Genomic DNA, 20,179 nt, shown 5'->3' on the forward strand with positions numbered 1-20,179 from the left:
TAGAAAAAGTGATGTGACGTCAAGAATGACAGTCATCCATCCATGACCTGACTTCCCAGAGAAGCTCTACCCCATCTCCTTGCAGATTCAGCAATAAGACTATTGCACCGAGGTTTATAACAGATCAGTGAGCATTCTTACTTCTACTCCGTTAAACACAGGTCCTCCATTGGCTCCACCCAGTCATACCTGAGGCCATAGTTAACCAGTCAGTACAGGCACGTTAGGTTTCCTACAGCAGAAGGAAGAACGGAATGAGTGGGAAGGTCACCCACAGCCAGTACATTATGCGAGAGCCCGGCTAAAAGTCCTTCCAGCAGGGCTTCAAGATGGGTTCTTAAAAATTTAAGCAGATACTGTGAGGAAAGAATAAAACTAGTACTTATGTACATCACACCAAAAGATTAACACAACTGATTTGTTTATTGAGTGGTAAATTTAGAGTTGTAAATTGTGTTAAAATTGTAATTATATAATTGATAAGTAGCCAAATTAGAATTGTGAAATATAGCTTTTTCATTTATGTTTTTCTTTTTTAACATTGGATTTCATTCCTTTTTTAAAAGTTAGATGTTACACGAACTTTAATATTAATCTAGCTTTGGCAGAGATGCGGTGGTTTAATGGATTAGAGCATTTAGCTTTTTACCCCAGAGAGCAATATTTCTTCTTTCTCTCCATAATTAGATAATCCGCTCCTACCCATTACCAGGGCACTAAATTTCAAATTCTCCATACACCTGAGCAGGCTGCTACATATCTGGCCACCTTAATTTTAGTCTTTGATTTATTGAAGCTGAATTACATGCCTAACTCTTCCTGGAGCTCTGGGTGAATTTTATTGCAAAAGCAGTGGGGAGAAAGTTACCATCATATATCTCTCTTGCTGGGCAGAGATTTTAGATACACAAGGGGGTCTCTATCCCACTGCTCCATGCTCTGTATGCTGGATTTACAACACTGTGAAGCCCAGCTCTAGGGTTACATACAGGCATATCAGAGACGAGATGGGGAATTTGATTTTGCAATAATGATTACTTGTTGAAGGAGCACACATTCCTGCAGGCTCTGCCTTTATTCCCCATACTACTGGTGAATAAAACTAATTCCAACTGCTATCTAATCTAGCAAAACTCATCTTTCACTTATGAGAAAGGCCAAAGAAAGGTAGACCAGAAGTCAGGAGAATTTGAGATGTTGGCCATTTTCACTATAATATCTCAAGGCTTTCCACAGTTCTTTCAGGAATATTTTCATCTTTTAAACTTCCTTTGTGGGGAGAATGAAAGCTTTGCATCCTTTCCAGCCTGGTGAGTTGATCTGATGGCTCATTCTTGCTGTCTCTCCCACTTCAAAGAGACTGGGCCCCGAAGGCTCGCCAACTGTATTATGGATCTTGCAGACTTGGCTTGTCATTCCTGCTGGGTGTCATCTGTTCTCACAGTCCAGCAGTGGATAATTTTTGTCCTCCCTAACATCATCTGCTTGAGAAATTTGTGCCTGGCAGGCCTGTCTGTCCAAGTTAAGCCTGAAATACAGTAGCCACACAAATAATTTGACAAGGTATAGCTCCAAACAATAAGGCTATAGGCTTGCTTTGACCAAGACCGCAGACATCCAGCCATTTGATTACAAATTCCAAAGTTTCTTTGGTGCAGTTCATGAATTAGCCTCTTCATGTAATAATAGGTTATCCTTCCTCCATTGCCCCATTTTTCCTGACTTTCTGCCTCTCTCTCTCTCTCTTTCTCTCTCTCTCTCTCTCTCTCTCTCTCTCTCTCTCTCTCTCTCTCTCTCTCTCTTTCTCTCACACACACACACACACACACACCTCCTTATCTTAAAGGACCTTTTAACCCTTTGGTTGGCCTTTGCAGGAGCTTTGCAGTTCTTGACTTTTCAGCACTTGACTCAAGCCCTATCACTTAAATGAAAGAACTCTAGAGTTAACTATCATTGTCAGAAGTTTGAGGAATGGGTAACCGACTTTGGGTACTAGACTTTAGCCCATGCAGTAATCCCCGGGGCTTCTCCAAACTCAGGTTGCCGGCCACAATTTGAGGTTCTGAGTCAAGAGGTCTGGTGCAGACACCTCAGAGAAGCACTGTACTACAACTGTCTGAAGTTTAGGGGACAGGCATAGAGCAGCTACATTTATCCAAAAACTTGTGTTTGGTTTTTTGCACAACTGAGTCAAATTTTCTGAAGCTATGACCAGAGTGGTGGCCAAGTCTGCACTCTCACTGGTTGGCCCTGTCACAGGAGCAGTTTCTCTCCATAGTAGCTCTCGCAGTAAAGCCCTCCGTGTTCTCCAAGTGGTGTGGCTGAATGCTGTACTGAGTGCTGCTTGTTCCCCATTAGAGAAGACTCTCTAGGGGGAACAAGCAGCACTCAGTACAGGAAGGTTCAGTACAGGACCGTAACATTGGAAGATAGCTGATGCCAACACACAGCCTGCCGCCGCACACCACGCGACCGCTCAGGCCCAGGGTGCCAGTGGCATTTCTAAAACTTCATGAGTTCATGTGCAGTGATATTGACTATCTTACTCCATAGACATGCTAATCTTTTCCCCTCGTTTGCTTTCATATTTTCGTCCATTTTTAATTTTTTAACTCACTTCAAAAATAGGTTCAACAAAAAGAGATAAACAGTAATGCCAATAGAAAGTGTTGTGGAGAAAATCTCATGAAATGAATTTGATTAAAAAAACAAAGTGAATTTCGGAGTCCCCTCTCAGTTATGCTTCTCCTTGATGGGCTTATACTAAGGAATGAATTTCAGATTTTGTTCTCAACATGCATGTAATTAAATATTCATTTTCTAATTTTCATAAGATTCAATATGGAATTAGCAAATAATTTACCCTAAAGTCAGAACTTCTACTAAATTAACATTATTTTATTTTTAGATGTCTTAACACAAAACACAATAATGGAAAAACCCCTTCTCAAATCCATGGTTTTAAAGTGTCTGACATTGAAGAGTTTCTGAAAATGACCTTGTATAGAGCACTATGAAAGTGAGAACAGCTGATCGTAAACCACAGAAGTATTTAGTGTGTGATTCCATTTATGTAATATTTTTGAAATGACATTTTGGAAATGACGGATACAATAGTGTTGGGGCAAGGGCAGAGAGGAAGGTGGGTATGGTTACAAAAAGCTACCATGGGGCATCTTTATGGTTTTTGAAATTGTTCAATATCTTGACTCTGATGATGAACACATAAACCTACATGTGAAAAAATTGTACAGAACTAAATACACACACACACACACAATGAATACAAGTAAAACTGGAGAAATCTGAATAAGGTTGGTGGATTTTATCAGTGTCAATATCCTGATTGTGATATTGACATTTACAAAATGTTACCATTGGAGGGAAACTGGGCAAAGTATACTAGGAATCTCTCTGTATTCTGTTTTACAACTGTGTGAGAATATGCAATTATCTCAAAATTTCATGTACAAATATACAGAAAAGTCTTATCAATCCAGAAACGAGATAACACAAGAACTTTTAGCCTCAAAACTCTGAGATTCCAAGGAAAAACTCAGAGCAGCCCCACCCCCAGCTGAAGGTACGGGCACAACAGCCCTTCTCTCACTCTCTCCTCACTGAGCTGCAGTGTCAAGCTTTCTGGAAAAGTGGAGAAAGAAACAGAGGCATGTACTGGATCTGACCATCCCAGCAAACAACACAGCTCAGTGGTGTACAGAGCAGTACAATTAAAGGGCTAAAACATGTATCTATCTACAGGCTATGAGCAAGAGTTGCAGAAAAGTAATTGTGTATTGATTTAATATTCTTTTCTGGTGGACTGTATGCTCCACAAGGGAAGGAAAGGCTGAGCAGTCTTGCTCCCTGCTATATGGTCAGCTCCCTAGCTCTGCATTTGGCACATAGAAAATGCTCAATACATATTTGTTCAATGTGTTTGGATAAAAAAATGAAAAGCCCATATGGGCTGATAGAGTTAATATGGCTTCTCTTTTCCTTCCTTCCAAACCTCCCTTCCTCACTTTCTCCTCACCCACCACCTACACTTAAACACATATACAGGGACCAAGATTGTTTCTGCCACATACAAATTGGGCAGTCATTTAACCTCTTTGTGCCTCAGCCTTCCTCATCTGTGAAAGGATCACAGTAATACCTACTTCAAAAGCTTGCCATGAGGATTAAATGAATTAATGTGTGTAGAGGACTTCACGTTATCTGGCATGTGGTTAAGTGTCATGTAGGTGTATGTTCAATTGCAACACAATTCTGACACTGATTCCCGGAGTTAGCTCAGATGGCCCTCACTTCAGACACCAGCCAAATGCTCCATGGTTCCCAGACCACCTGTGCTACTGACCAGCTGTCTACAAATTTTGGAGGTTCCCACTTTACCTTCTCAGGTTTAATAATTCACTAGATTGACTCACAGAGCTCAGGAAAGTGCTATACTTAGGATTACAGTTTTATTGTAAAGAATACAAATCAGGGCCAGAAAAATGAATAGATGCATAGGGTGAGGTCTGTGAGCATCTCAAACGTGAAGCTTTTTTGTCCTCAGTACTCCTCACCATCTCGGCACATCAGTGTATGATTACCAACCAGGATTTCACTAGAGCTTCAATGTCCAGGAGATTTGTATTGGGATTTCCTTACGTGATATGGATGATTAAATCACTGGGCACATGAGGTTATGTCCCAGGAACCAGGGACAAAAATCAGCCAGATTCTTTATTATACCACATAAATAGAGTTTACTGAACTGAAAAGGAAGACGGGGGAAAAAAGCATTCCAGGAAGGGGGTGTCTAAAACTAAAGACACAGAAATAAGTCTGGCACAGTCATGGCACAATAGAAAGACCCCTCGCTGACAGGGCTTTGCTATATTGGAATGCACCAGCCTTGAAGTTGAAAGGCCAGGGCTTTGACCATGATTCCGCTACTCGATAACTATGGTGCCATCTTGCGGGAGTATAGGCATCTTTGTAAGCCATCTTAAATCCTTCCTGAGAGGTGGTCATATTTAAAAACGTACACATACTACTTAGTGGGTTAAAAAAAATATTATTTCTCATGACACTGGGTTGATTAGGCAGTTTTCTGGTTCCATTGCAATTCATGTGACTGCATTCAGCTAGCTGATGGCTGGGCTGAAAGCTCCAAGAAGGCCTCCTTCGCCCATGGGGCGCCCTTGGTGCGAACAGCTAGAGTGCTTCAGTTCTCACCTACACTGTATCTCTCTACATGTGATGTCGCATCTTGCAGTGCTTCCTACTCAATGGCTTCTCTAAAACAGGATAGCCTGGACTCCCTGACGAGAGAAAAAGCAGAAACTGCCAGTTGTCTTAGAGCCCAGAACTGGCACAGCACTTTTCCCACCATGTTCTGTTGGTCAAAGTAAGTCACAAGGCCAGTACAGATTCAAGGGTAGAGGAAACAAACTCCATCTTTCGATGGGAGGAGCACCTGCTGCATGTGTATAGAGAGGAGAGGAATCATTGCAGCATCTTCAGAGACTCTACATATCCTTTGACCCTGAGTTTACTCATCTGAAAATGGATATTTTATTATCTACTTCAACTGGATTAATGAGAAGATTAAAAGACATATATGATAAGTGATAGCATTTTTTAAGTTGTAAAGTGCTAAGCAAGTACAAGATACTACAGTGGTAGGTGATAAAGGGAGACTGGAAGAATGAGTGCAGATTATATTGGGCTATAAAAGGAGATTGAGGAGGTTATTGTAATAATATTTAGTGAGCATTTGCTATGTGCCAGGCACGTACTAAGTGCTTTACAGGTATTAAATTCTCTAAATCATCACAACAACCTTATAAGATGGATATTTTATTGCCATTTTACAGAAAAGGAACTGCAGACAAGTGGCAGGGCCAGAATTTGAACCCAATTCTGTTTGGTTCCAAAGTCTTAACCTGCACCCAGAGCTCTTTTATCACTTGTATCGTAATCAATCAGCAATTGGGTAAGGGGGGGTAGCAGCTACCTCAGAACTACTGAAACAGAATTTTTGGATGTGGAACCCAGAATCTGCCTTTTTGACAGTCACATTAATGTGCGAGAAGCATTCAAACTTGTTCTGTACAGTGAGCCTTCTTAGGTTTTTCAGTAGTTCTACGACCTAAGAAGACAAGCTCAGAGAAAATTTAGGATTGCAGGTGCAGAAGAAAACTTGAATAAGAAAAGTGCGCAGCAGTGGGGAGAATATTAAAGGGCTTTAAAAATAATTACATTTTGTAGAGGTTGATACTAAAGCTAAGGAAATGAAAGTATGACTAGAAAGCTTAGAAGCCTGACCCAACAAAGTACAATTAACTAAGTTTACATTTTATTAATTCATCTATTTTTTGCCTCTTTGCATTTGGGCTTGTTATTTCTTCTGCTAGAAAACCCCAAGTCACATCTTCACCCCACCCAACTTGGCTAACATCTCTTCATTTCAGGTCTCAGGACAAATGCTGCCTCCTCTGGCAAGTCTTTCCTGGCCACCTTCCACCCCCAGGGGTCCCACATGTGTGCTGCACCTTCCTCCATCCTATCATTAATAGGCCCTATATTGTAAATGTTGGTTTATGTTCCTTCTTCAGCACTAGACTGGGAGGCCCTTGAGGGTAAGGACAGCAGGAAGAGAGGAAGGAGAAAGGGAGAGATGTGTCTTAGAAAGAACCACTAAACGAACCTAGGAGGTCAAGGAGGAGACAGTGCAAAGTTGCAGTGTTTGTACTTTGAATAGGCATGAAGGCTCATTGAGAATACAAGATGAACTTTATAGCGTTTACCAAACGATAGCAGTTTGCTATATGGCAGCCGCATAGTTGTCTCTTCATGACAAGAACAAATTAAAAGCGGCCTAGCAAACGGGTCCCTTCAGTGATTACATGCATTTTATCTTAACCCATATAAAAACTGGTTGAGCTTTTGTAAATACAAAAGACAAGAAGTGATTTTTTCATTTTCTTCACATGACACGAATAAGTCTGATAAGTGATTTGGGCAAGTAACTTAACCTCTAACCGTTCCTTCATTTGTGATAAAGAGATGATGAAACTGTGCCTCCGAGTTGCTATGGTGACCAAATGTGGCAATGCTCGTCAAAATACCTTATAAAGTATTGGCAGATAATATATTACTATTATTAACATTATTCGGCGACTGTCCCCCTTCGCCCCCAACCTCTCTAAACCACAATAAATCCCAGCAGACTTAGGGGGAATAATAGTTTAGCTCTAACGTCCACGCACCTTCCTGTTCCCGCATCATTTGCCCGAACCCAGCATGGCGGCATCGGCTTCGTCACGATCACATCCCTTAGCTACACTACCGGGACCTTAAAACAACCGCCGGGTGGCTAGACTCAGCTTTTTCCGACGCCCTTTGATGACGCCAAAAGCCGCGCCAGAAAAGCGGGCGAAGCAAGTTTACCCGGGCGCGCGGCGGCCGCGGGGGGCGGAGCGGGTCGGGATGAGTGGCGGAGGGACCGAGGCCTCGGCGGGTGGCGAGGCCGCCGCGGGCGGCGGCGACAAGAAGAGGGACTCGCTAGGGACTGCGGGCTCGCCAGCGCACCTCATTATCAAGGGTACGGAGTGGTAGGGCTATCGCCCCGGGGGACCCCAGCGCAGCCCCAGCCCCCAGGCGGCGCCCTCTGACCCGGGGCCGTGCCCCCGGCCGCCCACCTCCCGGCGGCCTCGTGTTTGTGGGCGGTGGGGGTTTCGTGCCCCGTGCCGGTCTATTTCTCTGCGCCAGGTGCCTCCTAGTACTAACTACGGCCGAACCCAGTCCCTCTTCCTCAAAACAAAACAAAACACCGCAGACGTGCGTCTTCGGGCCCGCCTCCCCTCCCCCTCCCCAAACCCGGACCCCTGGGCGCGGACCCTTTGTGGATGCGGCCTCACGACCGACTTGTAACGCAGAGAGCCCCAAGTTTGGGAGTCCGGAAGGCCTGCGCCCCGGGCAGATCGCTCAGGAGTTGTGTGACTTCAGGTCGGCCGCTTTGCCCACTCTCTGACCCTGTTTGTCTGCTCTTGGGTCCTGCAAGGAGTAAACGGGATAACAAATGAACGCGTCTTGAAACTCGCAAGCGCCATTCTCGGGTACAGATGTCCATGTGTCCTGTCTGCTTTGAGCTCGGAGAGGGTTATGGCCTAGTTACCACCCGGATTCTCACAGAACCTGAATTTCGTTTGATGCCTAAAGTTTACAACAGCCCTGTTACCTGCAGCAAGATCTTGCTCAGATACTGCACTTGCTTGTCGCTCTTCCTTAACCCCATCCTCACCCTGTCAGCCCCACCATTGCAGGGTAGAAGCCCTTGTAGGATTCCAGAGCCCTTCAGCACAGTCCTGGGAACTGCATCCCTCCGTTGCTGCCTATTTCATTTCAACCTTGTCTGTCAGGATTGTAGGTAACCCCAGCACAGCTGGCCATGGCCATTTCTACACTTCAGGTTGTCTCTCAAATCTAATTAGGATGTGGGAGTGGTGCATGGGTGTTAAGTCTAAATTAAAATTGTTTATATGTGCAGTCTTAAACATTTTTTAATTGTAAAATACATGTAACAAAATTATAACAACCATTTTTAAGTGTATAGTTCAGTGGCTTTAGTACATTCATTCACATTATTGTGCAACCATCACCACCATCCATCTCCAGAACTTTTTCCCCAACTGAAATTCTGTCCCCGTTAAACACTAACTCCTCACCCCCTCCTCCCCACAGCTGCTGACAGCCACCTGTTTTGTCTCTGAGTTGGGCTACTTAGGTACTTTACATAAATGTTACCATATAGTATTTATCCTTTTGTGATTGGCTTTTTCACTTAACATAATGTGCTCAAAGTTCATCTTTGTTGTAATGCATCAGAATTTCCTTTTTAAAGCTAAATGATACTCCACTGTGTGTGTATACACACCACATATTGTGTATCCATTCATCTGTGGATGAACACTTGTGTTGCTCCCACTTTTTGGTTACTGTAAGTAATGCTGCTATGAACATGGGGTTGCAAATATATGAGTCACTGCTTCAGTTTTTGGGGGTATATACTCAGAAATGGAATTGCTGGATCAAAGATAATTCTATTTTTCAACTTTGAGTAATCATACTGTTTTCCATAGAGGCTGCACGATTTTACATTTTTACTAACGGCACAAACAAGGGTTCCAATTTTTCCACGTCCTTCCAACACTTGTTATTTTCCGTTTCTTTGGTAATGGCCCTCCTAATGGGTATGAGGTATCTTGTAGTTTTGATTTGCATTTCCCTACTGAATAGTGGTGTTCAGCATGTTTTTATGTGCTTCTTGGCCACTTGTATAGCTTCTTTGAAGAAATGTCTATTCAAGTTCATTTTTAAATTAGATAGCTTGTTGTTGAGTTGTAGGAGTTCTTTATATATTCTGGATATTAACTCCTTTTCAGATACATGATTTGCATATATTTTCTCCCATTCCATGGCTTGTCTTTTCACCCTGTTGATCATATCTTCTGATGTACAGAAGTTTTTTACTTTAATCAAAAACTTGAAATAAAGAAAAGATAATTCAGGGTAAGTTTGTCTAGAATGTCCTTGGCTTTTTTAATGGAATCATTCATTATTTTCATTCAGAAAAATCGATTTTTAGTTCATCTTATTTGAAGACTGTCAGTTGTGAACAGATGTTTATTGAATTATATTGCCAGAGTCCAATGAAAGGGAGACATAAATAAATGATTTCAATATTTATGCCCTGGGTCTTTGAGGGTTCTGGCCCATGGGTGGGTGTTAGGAGGCGGAGACTGGCAGATCCGAGGGCTCCCTGGAGGATGGAGTATTTGATCTGAGTCTTGAGGAATAAAGTATTAGCAGTTAAGAAAAGAGGGCAAGGGTATTTTGGACTTATTTTGGAACAGCATGAGCAAAGGAATGGTGGGGCTGAAACAGCATGGTATTTTTGGGAAACTACACATATTGCTACCGTGTAACTCAGAGAAAGGTCAAGTTTGGTGGAAATCAGACCATAGAAGATGTCTTTTGCCTTTTTGAGGAGATTGGACTTTTTCTTTAATGGTAGGAAAGTATCCAACGATAATAAGCTCAAGAATCGTGTAGTTAGATTCATATTTTAAGTAGAGCACTCAGGCAGATAGTAGTTGGTCCTCATCGTGCAGATTGCTTATTTGTGAATTTGCCTGCTTGCTAAGATAAATTTATAACTCCAAAATCAGTATTGGCGGTGCTTTCACAGTCATTCCCACATACGCAGAGCAGAGAAAAATTTGAGTTGCCCTATGCTCACATTCATACCTGAGATTGAACAAGGCAACACTCTGCTGTTTGTTTCAGCTCTCATACTGTAAACAAGTGTCCTTTTGCTTTCTATTTAGGGCCACATTTTCCAGATTTTTGTGTTTTATTGCTGACTTTGCTGTTTAAAATGGTCCCCAGGTGTAATGCTGAAGTGTTCCTAAGCACAAGAAGGCTGTGATGTGCCTTACAGAGAAAATACCCGTGTCAGAGAAGTTTTTGGGGGGCATGAGTTCGATTTAATCAACAGTCCAGAAAAAAGGAAATTCAGCAATCTGTGAGGCCACCCTGGAAAGTGCCAAGGTAACATTTAGTGTGATGAAGCAATGAAAAAGCAGCTAAATTTGTGGATGTATGAGATGATGACCGATGGAGAATTAGTAGCGGATAGCACTGTTGTAAAACTAAAAGCCAAAGAAATTTATGGTCAGTTATCAACGGTCAGGAAAATGTTCAACACTAGCCAGCTAGTGCTGGCTGGCACTTTCAGAGGTGGGACAGTGTGAAAACTGTTAGACTAGTCGGTAAAGCAGGTTCTACAGAACTTTAAAAATACCTGCTAAAGGTTGTACAGGAAAAAGTGATATTGGAAAAGCAGATTTTCAACACTAACACTGGTGTGTTTTACAAGCATCTTGGTAAAGGAACCTAAATGACACAAATAGCATCTTGGTTGACAAAAAATGTGACCAGAGGCTTGCAGTAACCTAACCCTATATTTGCTTTAGGAGCAGTAGTTCAGTATTCACTAGTTCAATGTGCAAGGCAACTTTATAAACATAACTACTGCAAGTGATGAGAATTGACTCTATGCAGAGTGGGTTAGAGAGAGGTATGGCTGTAGCTGAAGCAGAGTGACGAGCCAGGACGGGAAAGGGGCGGTCTGAGAAGTGGTGAGGAAGAATGACATCTGTATGGCAACACTGGGCTTATCTTAGGGGAAAATTGCTATGCCGTAAATTGTTCCTTAGGATATGCAAAAATCCACGTATTGTATTAAAGGCCTCCAAATTCAGGGCCAGGGGACAATGCTTTTATTAGACAGTGAGAGATCTGCGGTTTGCTGTGTTCCTCCTTGTTCTGGAGCCACACAGCATATTGACCTTCCATTAAAGGACTTATCTCTATTTGTGTGAAGGGATATTTGTTTAACTCACACAGTAGAGCATGAACTTTTAGAGAACAAAAGTTCTCTCTATATATATATAATCTTTTGTATGTCAAACAACAAAAGAATGATTTGCATGTAGCAAAGCCAGCGTTGGAATTATGTGAAAATCTGTAGCTTACATTCACATTATTTGTAGAGAATTTATTTGTAATCCTTGGGACTCCTACAAACTCTAGATTATTATAATGTACTTGTTTTGTTGTTATAATGTTATTAACAAAGCTAGTTAGTGACTTAACTTCTATGGTAATGTGCATTTCAGAATCTTTCCCCACCCCTCCCCAAATTTGTACTGTCTTAAACTCTGGAGCACGTGCAAGGCTGTAGGAGTGATCATTATCCACGTCTAAACAGAATTGAATTCTCTCCAAAGGCTAAATAAATTCCCTTTATATCAAGCCACAGAAACAGATCTCCCCAAATCAACAAAGCTTAATGGCTTCTTAGTCATATGGAAAAATACCTGTTAACTCATATATCTACTGTGGATATTATAAATAATTTGGTCTCTGAGATACTAGAGAAGAGAGATAATTTCAGGGCAATATAGTAAGTGGTATGATGGAACTACGCGTATATGCCCTGGGTGCTTTGGAAGCATAAAGTAGGGATAGAATGAATGATACTTTGGAGGAAGTGTGACATCTGAGCAGTTCGGAGGAAGAGCCGGGATTAGGGAGTTGGGGGATGTTCCAGGTGGTGGCAGTATTTTGAACTGGCAAGGATGCATGAGGCAGTGTGGTGTGGTGTGTTTGGAAAGCTGCAGGTAGTTCAGATTGCTGTCACGTGGGGAGATAAGGCTGGAGCCAGACCCTGGAGGATGTTGTGTGGCTTCTGAGGAGGCTTGGACTTTAGCCTCTTAGGCCATTGTGTTTCAGAGACACTCGTGTTCATTGAGGTGTGAATAGATAACTCTGCAAATAAGGTCCATAAATTCCTGCATAGCATAGCCCTCACTTGGGCATTCATTCATAAATCCTGTCAGTATACTATAGGGTCCCAGAAGACCAGAGGTTAAGGAATCCATCTAACTTGATTTTATCTAATGTTTCCCAAACTTAACTAAGCATAATTTTCTTAAAAACGAACGCTTTTATCTTCTTAGAGAACTGTTCTGGGTAATGAACCATTGAAAGATTTAAGCAAAAATAGTACCTTTATTTATGGTTCTTTCCTTGCGTACTTCCCAACGCGTATCCTAATAAAACTCATTAAAATAGAGAATTGAAATTTGCCCCATTGCATGTCTGCAAACAAGAAATATGAGGAACAGATTATACCAATGAGTGAACGTGAATGGCACATGTTCTTATTTGGAGATTTAATTCTAGACATTTTGAGGTTTACCTCTTAAACTATAGTTGTTACTAAATGGAATGAATAGAATGACTCACCAAAAACAGTTAAAATTCACACTTTTTATGACTTTTTTAGACCTATCAAAAAGTATGGAGACTTACAATGAACATGCATCGCCCATCTTAATAAAGAAACATTGAAATACTGCTGTGTGTATCTTGCTCTAATTGTATCACTCTCCCTCCTCTAAAGACAACCACTGTCTTGAATTTGGTATTTATTGTTCTCATACATTTCTTTATAGTTTCATTGCTTCTGTATATCTCAAAAGAAAGTATCATTTTGCATATTTTTAGTCTATGTAAATAGCTTTATGTTTCTGAAACTTTTTTGTTCAAAATTTGTGGGATTTTTTCATGTTAATATAACTCTAGTGTATTCATTTTACTTACTGATTTATGGTATTCCATCCTATGAGTATATTTAGGTGGTTCCCTTTTTTTCTCTTTTGACATTATACTAATGCTGTAGTAAGCATTTATAAGTATCTCTCGTTTGCGCACGAGGTTTTCTAGAGCACATACGTAGGCACGAAATTCCTAGGTATGCGTGTCTTCAGCTTTATGAGCTATCACCAAATTGCTCTCAAAAGTACCTGTATGGTTTACTGGCAGCGGATGAGATTTCCTCTTAACCCATAGTCTAAACTAGATTTTAATCTTCATATTCATGGGAAATGGGACAGATGAAACAAGCTAGAGATTGTGCCACTTAGCGTGGATTAACCTGGAATTTCATTTTGTTGTTATAGATCTTGGAGAAATTCATTCAAGGCTTTTAGATCACAGACCAGTTGTTCAAGGCGAAACCCGTTATTTTGTGAAAGAATTTGAAGTGAGTATTTAAAATTTGTTTTGTAAAAATACTGCCCTGACTGTTAATGTGGTAATATACAGAAGGGAAATGCTCTAGTTTTAAATTTTCTGATTTCTGTTCATGTGTTCATACAATCTACAAAGTAAAACTTTAATTAAAGAGTCATTACCATTAATGGGAGGAGCACAAGACTACGCAGCAGGTGACTTGAGCTTAAGTGCTGGTGCCTCCTCATAGGTATTTAATGCCTGTCATTCTCTGTTTTTTTTCATCTACAATGAGATACCATGAGGGGGGGAAAAAAGATTTTAAAGGTGGATGGGTCTAGGTTTTCCAGAGCCATTTTCTATATTCTTTTCTCATTTGGGGCATGAGCACCCCCCCGCCCCTCCAAGCACTCAAGCTAAAACATGAGAGTCTTGGCTATTCTCACCCCTCTGGGCCCAGATCCAGTGCCCACGTCTTCTAGATGTTTCCTCACACATCACTACCTCTGCTGACTGGTGTGCCTGCTTTATCAACCCAGTCGCATCCAGTCTTTACCCCACTGCCAGAATGCTCTGACATCGTTTCACTTCTGAAAACCCTTTGATAATCTTTGCCATCTGCAGGCTGAAGTCCAGGCATCCTTCTGTGGCCTGGCCCCTACCTTTCTAGCTGAACCGTCTGCTACCACACCTTGTATGCTATGTTCCAGCAATACTGACACCACCCTGCCGTCCTGTTTCCTATTACTGTTGTTTCGCACATGTATAATTGGTTCATGTGCGTTAAACAATAATATCCCAGGCCACTTTTGGACAGATAGCAAATGGTGTTACACAGACAATTTTGTGATTGTGCATAAGTGGAAGTTCTATTTTCAAATGAGACTCCGATCAATCAGGAAATCTAAACCTGCCGGAAGGAGAGACCCTTTTCATAAAGTGTTTAAAACTACAGAAAGCCTGTGATACAGAGCTCTAAAGGTTAAAGGACAGAGCTGTAGCACTAGATATTATTTCTGGGTTCAACAGGCTCTGTTACTCCAAATCTGCATAATACCAACTTCACAGGGTAGTTGTGAATATTAAAGGTAGGTGTGTGTGTGTGTGTGTGTGTGCGCGCGCGCGTGTGTGCGTGCGTGCACGCACACATGTCCATATGTGTGTCTTAGAATATTATGTGGTGCCTAGGAATAGCTGTTAGCTGTCTCCATCAGTGTTGTTGTTGTGGGATAACAGTAATGTGGGACACTCAAAGTTATCCAGAGACTATTCCCTTACCATACGGGATAAAGATGAGCACCAATTCCTTAGTGAGACTAATGTAGAAAAAGCGAGACTAAAATCTCACTGTGTTCTCTGCTCAGTCTCTGAAAGCTAAGGTCAAGGTGTTGGCCAAACTTGGTTCTTATTAGAGGCCTATGTTCTCTTCCAAAGTCCCGTAGTGGTGGCAGGCCCCAGTCTTTGCTATGGTAGGACGAAGTTCCTGTTTCCTTGCTTGCTGCCAGCCAGGGGCCCCTCTCAGCTCCAGGAGGCCACTCACAGCCCTTGCCACATGACTCCTTCCATCTGCAGAGCCGTAAGTGGAGTCTGTGTCGCGTGGAACCCCTGCCGTACTTGCCGGGAAGTGCCCAGTCCCTGTTAAGAACTCATCTGATTAAGTTAGGCCCACCGAGGATCATCCCCCTTTCTTAGAGCCAGCTGATTTGGGACCTTAAGTGTATCTGCAGAGTATCTTCACGGCAGCACCTAGGTTAGGGTTTGATTGAATAACAGAAGGTATGTGTGCAATAGGGGCGGGGATTTGGGGGGGCCATCTTAGAATTCTACCTACCATAAGCTCTTAGAACTACTTGATAGTTTTCTTGTTATTTGCTTGTTTATTACCTATCTTCCTTCATTAGAGTACATGCACCACGAGAATAAGGACTTAACCTTTTTTATTTTCCATTGTGTCCAAAGTGCCTAAGGCAATGTCTTGTGCACTGTAGGTGCTTAATATGATTCAGAAGAAGGAGTAGCAAAACTTGGACTAAAGTTGGGTTTTCTGACGTTCGGTGATGTCATAAGTTAGCCTTTTTCATAAGTTGTCTTTTTTGCCAGTCTCGTTAATTTGAAATACTGAATAGTTATTATTTTAAAAATTTTGTAAATATACCTTTAAATATCTACTCTATATTAAAAGAAGCGTAGGATTTTGAAATGAAGGTAGCTTCCCTAATCCAGATCCTTCACTTCATAAAAACTGAGCCCAGAGATGGAAAGCAGTGTGTGAAATGGCATACAGCTAGTTAGAGGCTGAGTTACCTTAGAATACAGGTGTCATGATACTTATATCAGTGTTCTTTAAATAATGTAGATGGTTTCTGTCAAAGGGTTATACAAGTGAAACTGAGTCGTGAATGGATGATGAAAGAAGTATTACATTTATGCTTTTGAATATGTTATATTCAAGAGCTCACTTCCTGTTGAAGCTAATACCTCTTTTAATTAGGATGGAAGATAGTTGTCAAGAGTATGTGTCTGAGAGGAGAGAAATGACAGTCAACGCTTCTTGAGGGTTCTGCATCCATGGATTGAAAATATTCAGGAAAAAAAGTTAACGTTGTTGCTGACGTGTTATATAGTTAGGCCTAGGATGGCTGTGTCTGTACTGAACATATACAGGCTTTGTTTTCTTGTCATTATTCCCTAAACAATACAGTATAGCTATTTATAAAGCATTTACATTGTATTAGGTATTGTAGGTAATCTAGAGATGATATAAAGTATACGTGACAATGTATTTAGGTTATATGAAAATACTGTGCCATTTTATTTAAGGGACTGGAGCATCCTAGGATTTTGGTATCTGTGGGGGAGTCCTGGGACCAATCTTCCACGTATGCCAAGGGACAGCTGTAGTATCTGCACTCTGCATCGTTTAGCCGTCCAAGATCTTTTTGGAGAAGAGGCTGTATTAATGCATAGAAAGAACATGGGCCCTGGATCTTGCCATATCTGAGTTCAAATTCTGGTACCTTTCTTACTAGTTATGATTACTTGATTTAACTAGGCTTAGTTTCCTTATTTTTAAAATGGGAATAATAGGCCGGCCCGGTGGCTCAGGCGGTTAGAGCTCCGTGCTCCTAACTCCGAAGGCTGCCGGTTCGATTCCCACATGGGCCAGTGGGCTCTCAACCACAAGGTTGCCAGTTCAATTCCTCGAGTCCCGCAAGGGATGGTGGGCAGCGCCCCTGCAACTAAAATTGAACACGGCACCTTGAGCTGAGCTGCCGCTGAGCTCCCGGATGGCTCAGTTGGTTGGAGCGTGTCCTCTCAACCACAAGGTTGCCGGTTCTACTCCCGCAAAGGATGGTGGGCTGTGCCCCCTGCAACTAGCAACGGCAACTGGACCTGGAGCTGAGCTGTGCCCTCCACAACTAAGACTAAAAAAAAAGAACAACAACTTGAAGCTGAACAGAACCCTCCACAACTAAGATTGAAAGGACAACAACTTGACTTGGAAAAAAGTCCTGGAAGTACACCCTGTTCCCCAATAAAGTTCTGTTCCCCCTTAAAAATAAATAAATAAATAAATAAATAAATAAATAAATAAATAAATAAATATAAAAAAAATGGGAATAATATATACTGTAGAGGTTTTGTGAGGATTAAATGACATCGTTTTTTAAAATCCCTGGCATATAGGTATTGGAAAGATGTTGGTAACTTATTAAGAGAAAGATGGTAGCAAGAACAGTCACATAAAAATGTATTAATTCAGAGTTTACACTAATTTTCATGAATTTGGGTTCAGTTTTTCATATCTTGGGGAAAGGGATTTGCTAAGCAAATGGCGTAAGCAGCATTATCTGAGGAATATGTTTACTAAAGAATAAAATTTTCACACTGAGTATGATAGAAGCCTGTATAAATGTGTTAAGCGCTTGTTTTGTGTGAGACAACATCAGGAACCAGTGCTGTATTGGTGAATAAGATGGACACAGACCCATCCTTCACAAGGCATTCTTATATTGTCATTGAGAAATGGTCTCTGAAGGGCTTAAAAGTATTTTGTCAGCTAAGTTGGAGCCCTTATCTTCAACTAAATGTAATATAATTTCTTTTCTTGAAATGTACCTGATCCAGCCGTCTTACAATGATCTCCCCAGTTGGTCTTCCTGAGGGTTTAGTGAGGCATTGAATCTTTCCTGCATATCAGGCTCAACTACCTTTCCTGTAGATTCTAACATTTCCCCTCAAATTAGAAGAGAAAAGCTGAATACATTTTAAAAACTTTATAGAGTTAAAAGGATATCTGCATTACTTATAATTCTTTTCCATCTTGGTCGAAACTGTAACATCCCCTAATTAGCACACGTGGTCTTCACCCAGGATCGCATGATTAGACAGAGGAATGGTGAAGCAGAGTGATAAGCCTTCTGGAAGTTTCTTCTTCTCTATACCATTTACATGTAGTTCACTTTAACAAAAACTGACTAGATTTAAAACTAAAATTTTTTATAGTTTCTGTATTTTAAAAAGTTAACACTCGTGGCAACAATCATCGCTTTAAACTTTTATTTCTAAGAGAAGGGACTAAGTGCCACATGGTGGCAGCGTTACTTAAATTATTGAAGTTCTGTTTTAATATTTTAAGCTCTCCTTTTGTGTTTGCTAGTATTTCTAGACTGTTGACTTTCTTTCTCCTAACTTTATACAAATCTTTTATTCCCTTGATTCCAGAGAATCTTCTTAACAGAGAGCATCAGTCTGGTAGTGTCAGTGGGTGGAGGCCTTGTCTTCTGTGCCATTTTCCTTCTCACCATAGAGGAGATGTCACGGCCCCTCAGGTGAAACAGGAAAGACCCACATTAGTGGGCACTTATGACATGCTTGCTTATGGGGTCTCTGGTCCTACACAATGCCTTGTTCCATTTTTGGCAAACTTTGTTCTTTGAATGCTTTATTAAACAGTTATTGAGTACTAAGGTATGTGAGTAAGGAATGTGTTTAGTTAATAGTAACAGATACCTGAAAAATAGTGGCTTTAACGAGTGTGTATTTTTCTCTCACAATCCCTGGGCCTGGGGCTGGTGTGGTGCTCTGCAGTGTCAGCTCTTTTTGTGACTTTTCCTTCTACCTCCCTGGGGTGTTGCTCTTATCCTCGTGATTGCAAGATGGCTTGGGAGCTCCATCCGTGACTTCTGCATTTCATGCAGCAGAAAGGAAGGCACGTGAGAAACAGCTAGCAGTCTGTGCTACAGGCACATTTACTCCACCAAATAATATTTGGATATTGCTAGGAAAAGAGGAGACTAGATCCCAAGCTGTCTGTCACACTAAACATGTAAAAATTAATAAGAAACAGTCTCTACCTCCAGGAAGTTTACAATCAAGGGAGAAGAAACACATATAAACAGAGTTGTAATGGTGGAGTTAGGATAGAATAACCACACAAAGTACTTGAGATCTCAGAGGAGGAAACAATTCCAGAAAGAACTCCCAGCATAGCTGGGAGGAAAATTTTCATAAAGGGGGTGATGTTTGAGCTGAGAAGGAAAAACACATGTTAGCCAGATAGGGAAAACATGCATGATTAAAATTAGAGGCAAAAAAAAAGGTGTTGAAGTAAGTACAATAATTACAGGAGTTGGGAGGGATTATTTTGATGAGTTTGAATGTGGGTTGAATTGATCAAAAGAAAATCCCTTAAAAGGCAAGATAAACTAGAATTTCACTCGACATCCTGACTTTAGTTTATTAAAGTCCTGTCAGATTATTAAATATCAAGATAAAGTCTGTCTTACATGGCATGTAATAAATATATGTATATACACAATATGGTTTTAACTCTTGTGGACTGACCAGTTTTGTAATTGAAAGAAAACATTAAATTACTGTATCGGTCTTTCATTTCCTCTCTAGTACTCTCAAATTTTTAATGTAAATGTAACTATACTAATATAATTAATAATTGTTAACATTTTTAAGTGCTTAGTGTCGAGCACTGTTTTAAGCACATGAGCACTTGTTATTAATTTCAACCTAAGAAAAATTAACTGTGTGTGTAATTTTTGGAGGTGTTACACATCAGAAACCAAGTTTCATTAATGCTGAGCTTTGTTTTGAGAATTTTCACCCCAAAAATAACATGCACATACAGATAAACAGATGTTGGTTTATAGTCTTTCTTTTGTAATAGGTGTCAATGGTATGCCTTCGTCAAAAATATCAGCATAAAAATAAGCACATAGCAGACAGTAGGGAAGTTTAAGGGCAGAGACCAGTTTCTAATGTCCTGTCTTGTGGAAGACTATCATTGGGTCTGTTTGTTTAAATTATCATCACTAATGGGCTATTAGGAGAGATGAGGCTACAAATTCACTTACTACTATGTGTGTCTACCAACTTGCCTGCTACAAGAAATAACTTTAAGTAAGTGATTCTTAACTTTAGGAGGTCATGTGCTCCCTGCAGAATTTTTTCCTCCAGAAAAATGTATAGACACATATTTTTTTGGTGCAATTTCAAAGGGATTCTAGAACCCCAAAGCCAT

The 20,179-nt window shown here is 40.9% G+C and overlaps 1 protein-coding gene across 1 annotated transcript in view; it reads left to right on the forward strand.

The window, feature by feature from the left end:
- Positions 1–7,430: 7,430 nt before the first annotated feature.
- Positions 7,431–20,179, forward strand: part of BLOC1S5 (biogenesis of lysosomal organelles complex 1 subunit 5) — a 40,971-nt gene continuing 28,222 nt past the window's right edge. Inside the window, exons 1-2 of the mRNA XM_019745419.3 lie at positions 7,431–7,603; positions 13,590–13,672. Coding sequence (XP_019600978.1) covers positions 7,489–7,603; positions 13,590–13,672 — 198 coding nt within the window. The 5' untranslated portion in view covers positions 7,431–7,488. The remainder of the gene's footprint in view (positions 7,604–13,589; positions 13,673–20,179) is intronic.

This window comes from Rhinolophus sinicus, chromosome 14 (genome assembly GCF_057876585.1).
Source record: "Rhinolophus sinicus isolate RSI-liver-muscle chromosome 14, RSI-T2T, whole genome shotgun sequence".
Classification (NCBI taxonomy): domain Eukaryota; kingdom Metazoa; phylum Chordata; class Mammalia; order Chiroptera; family Rhinolophidae; genus Rhinolophus; species Rhinolophus sinicus.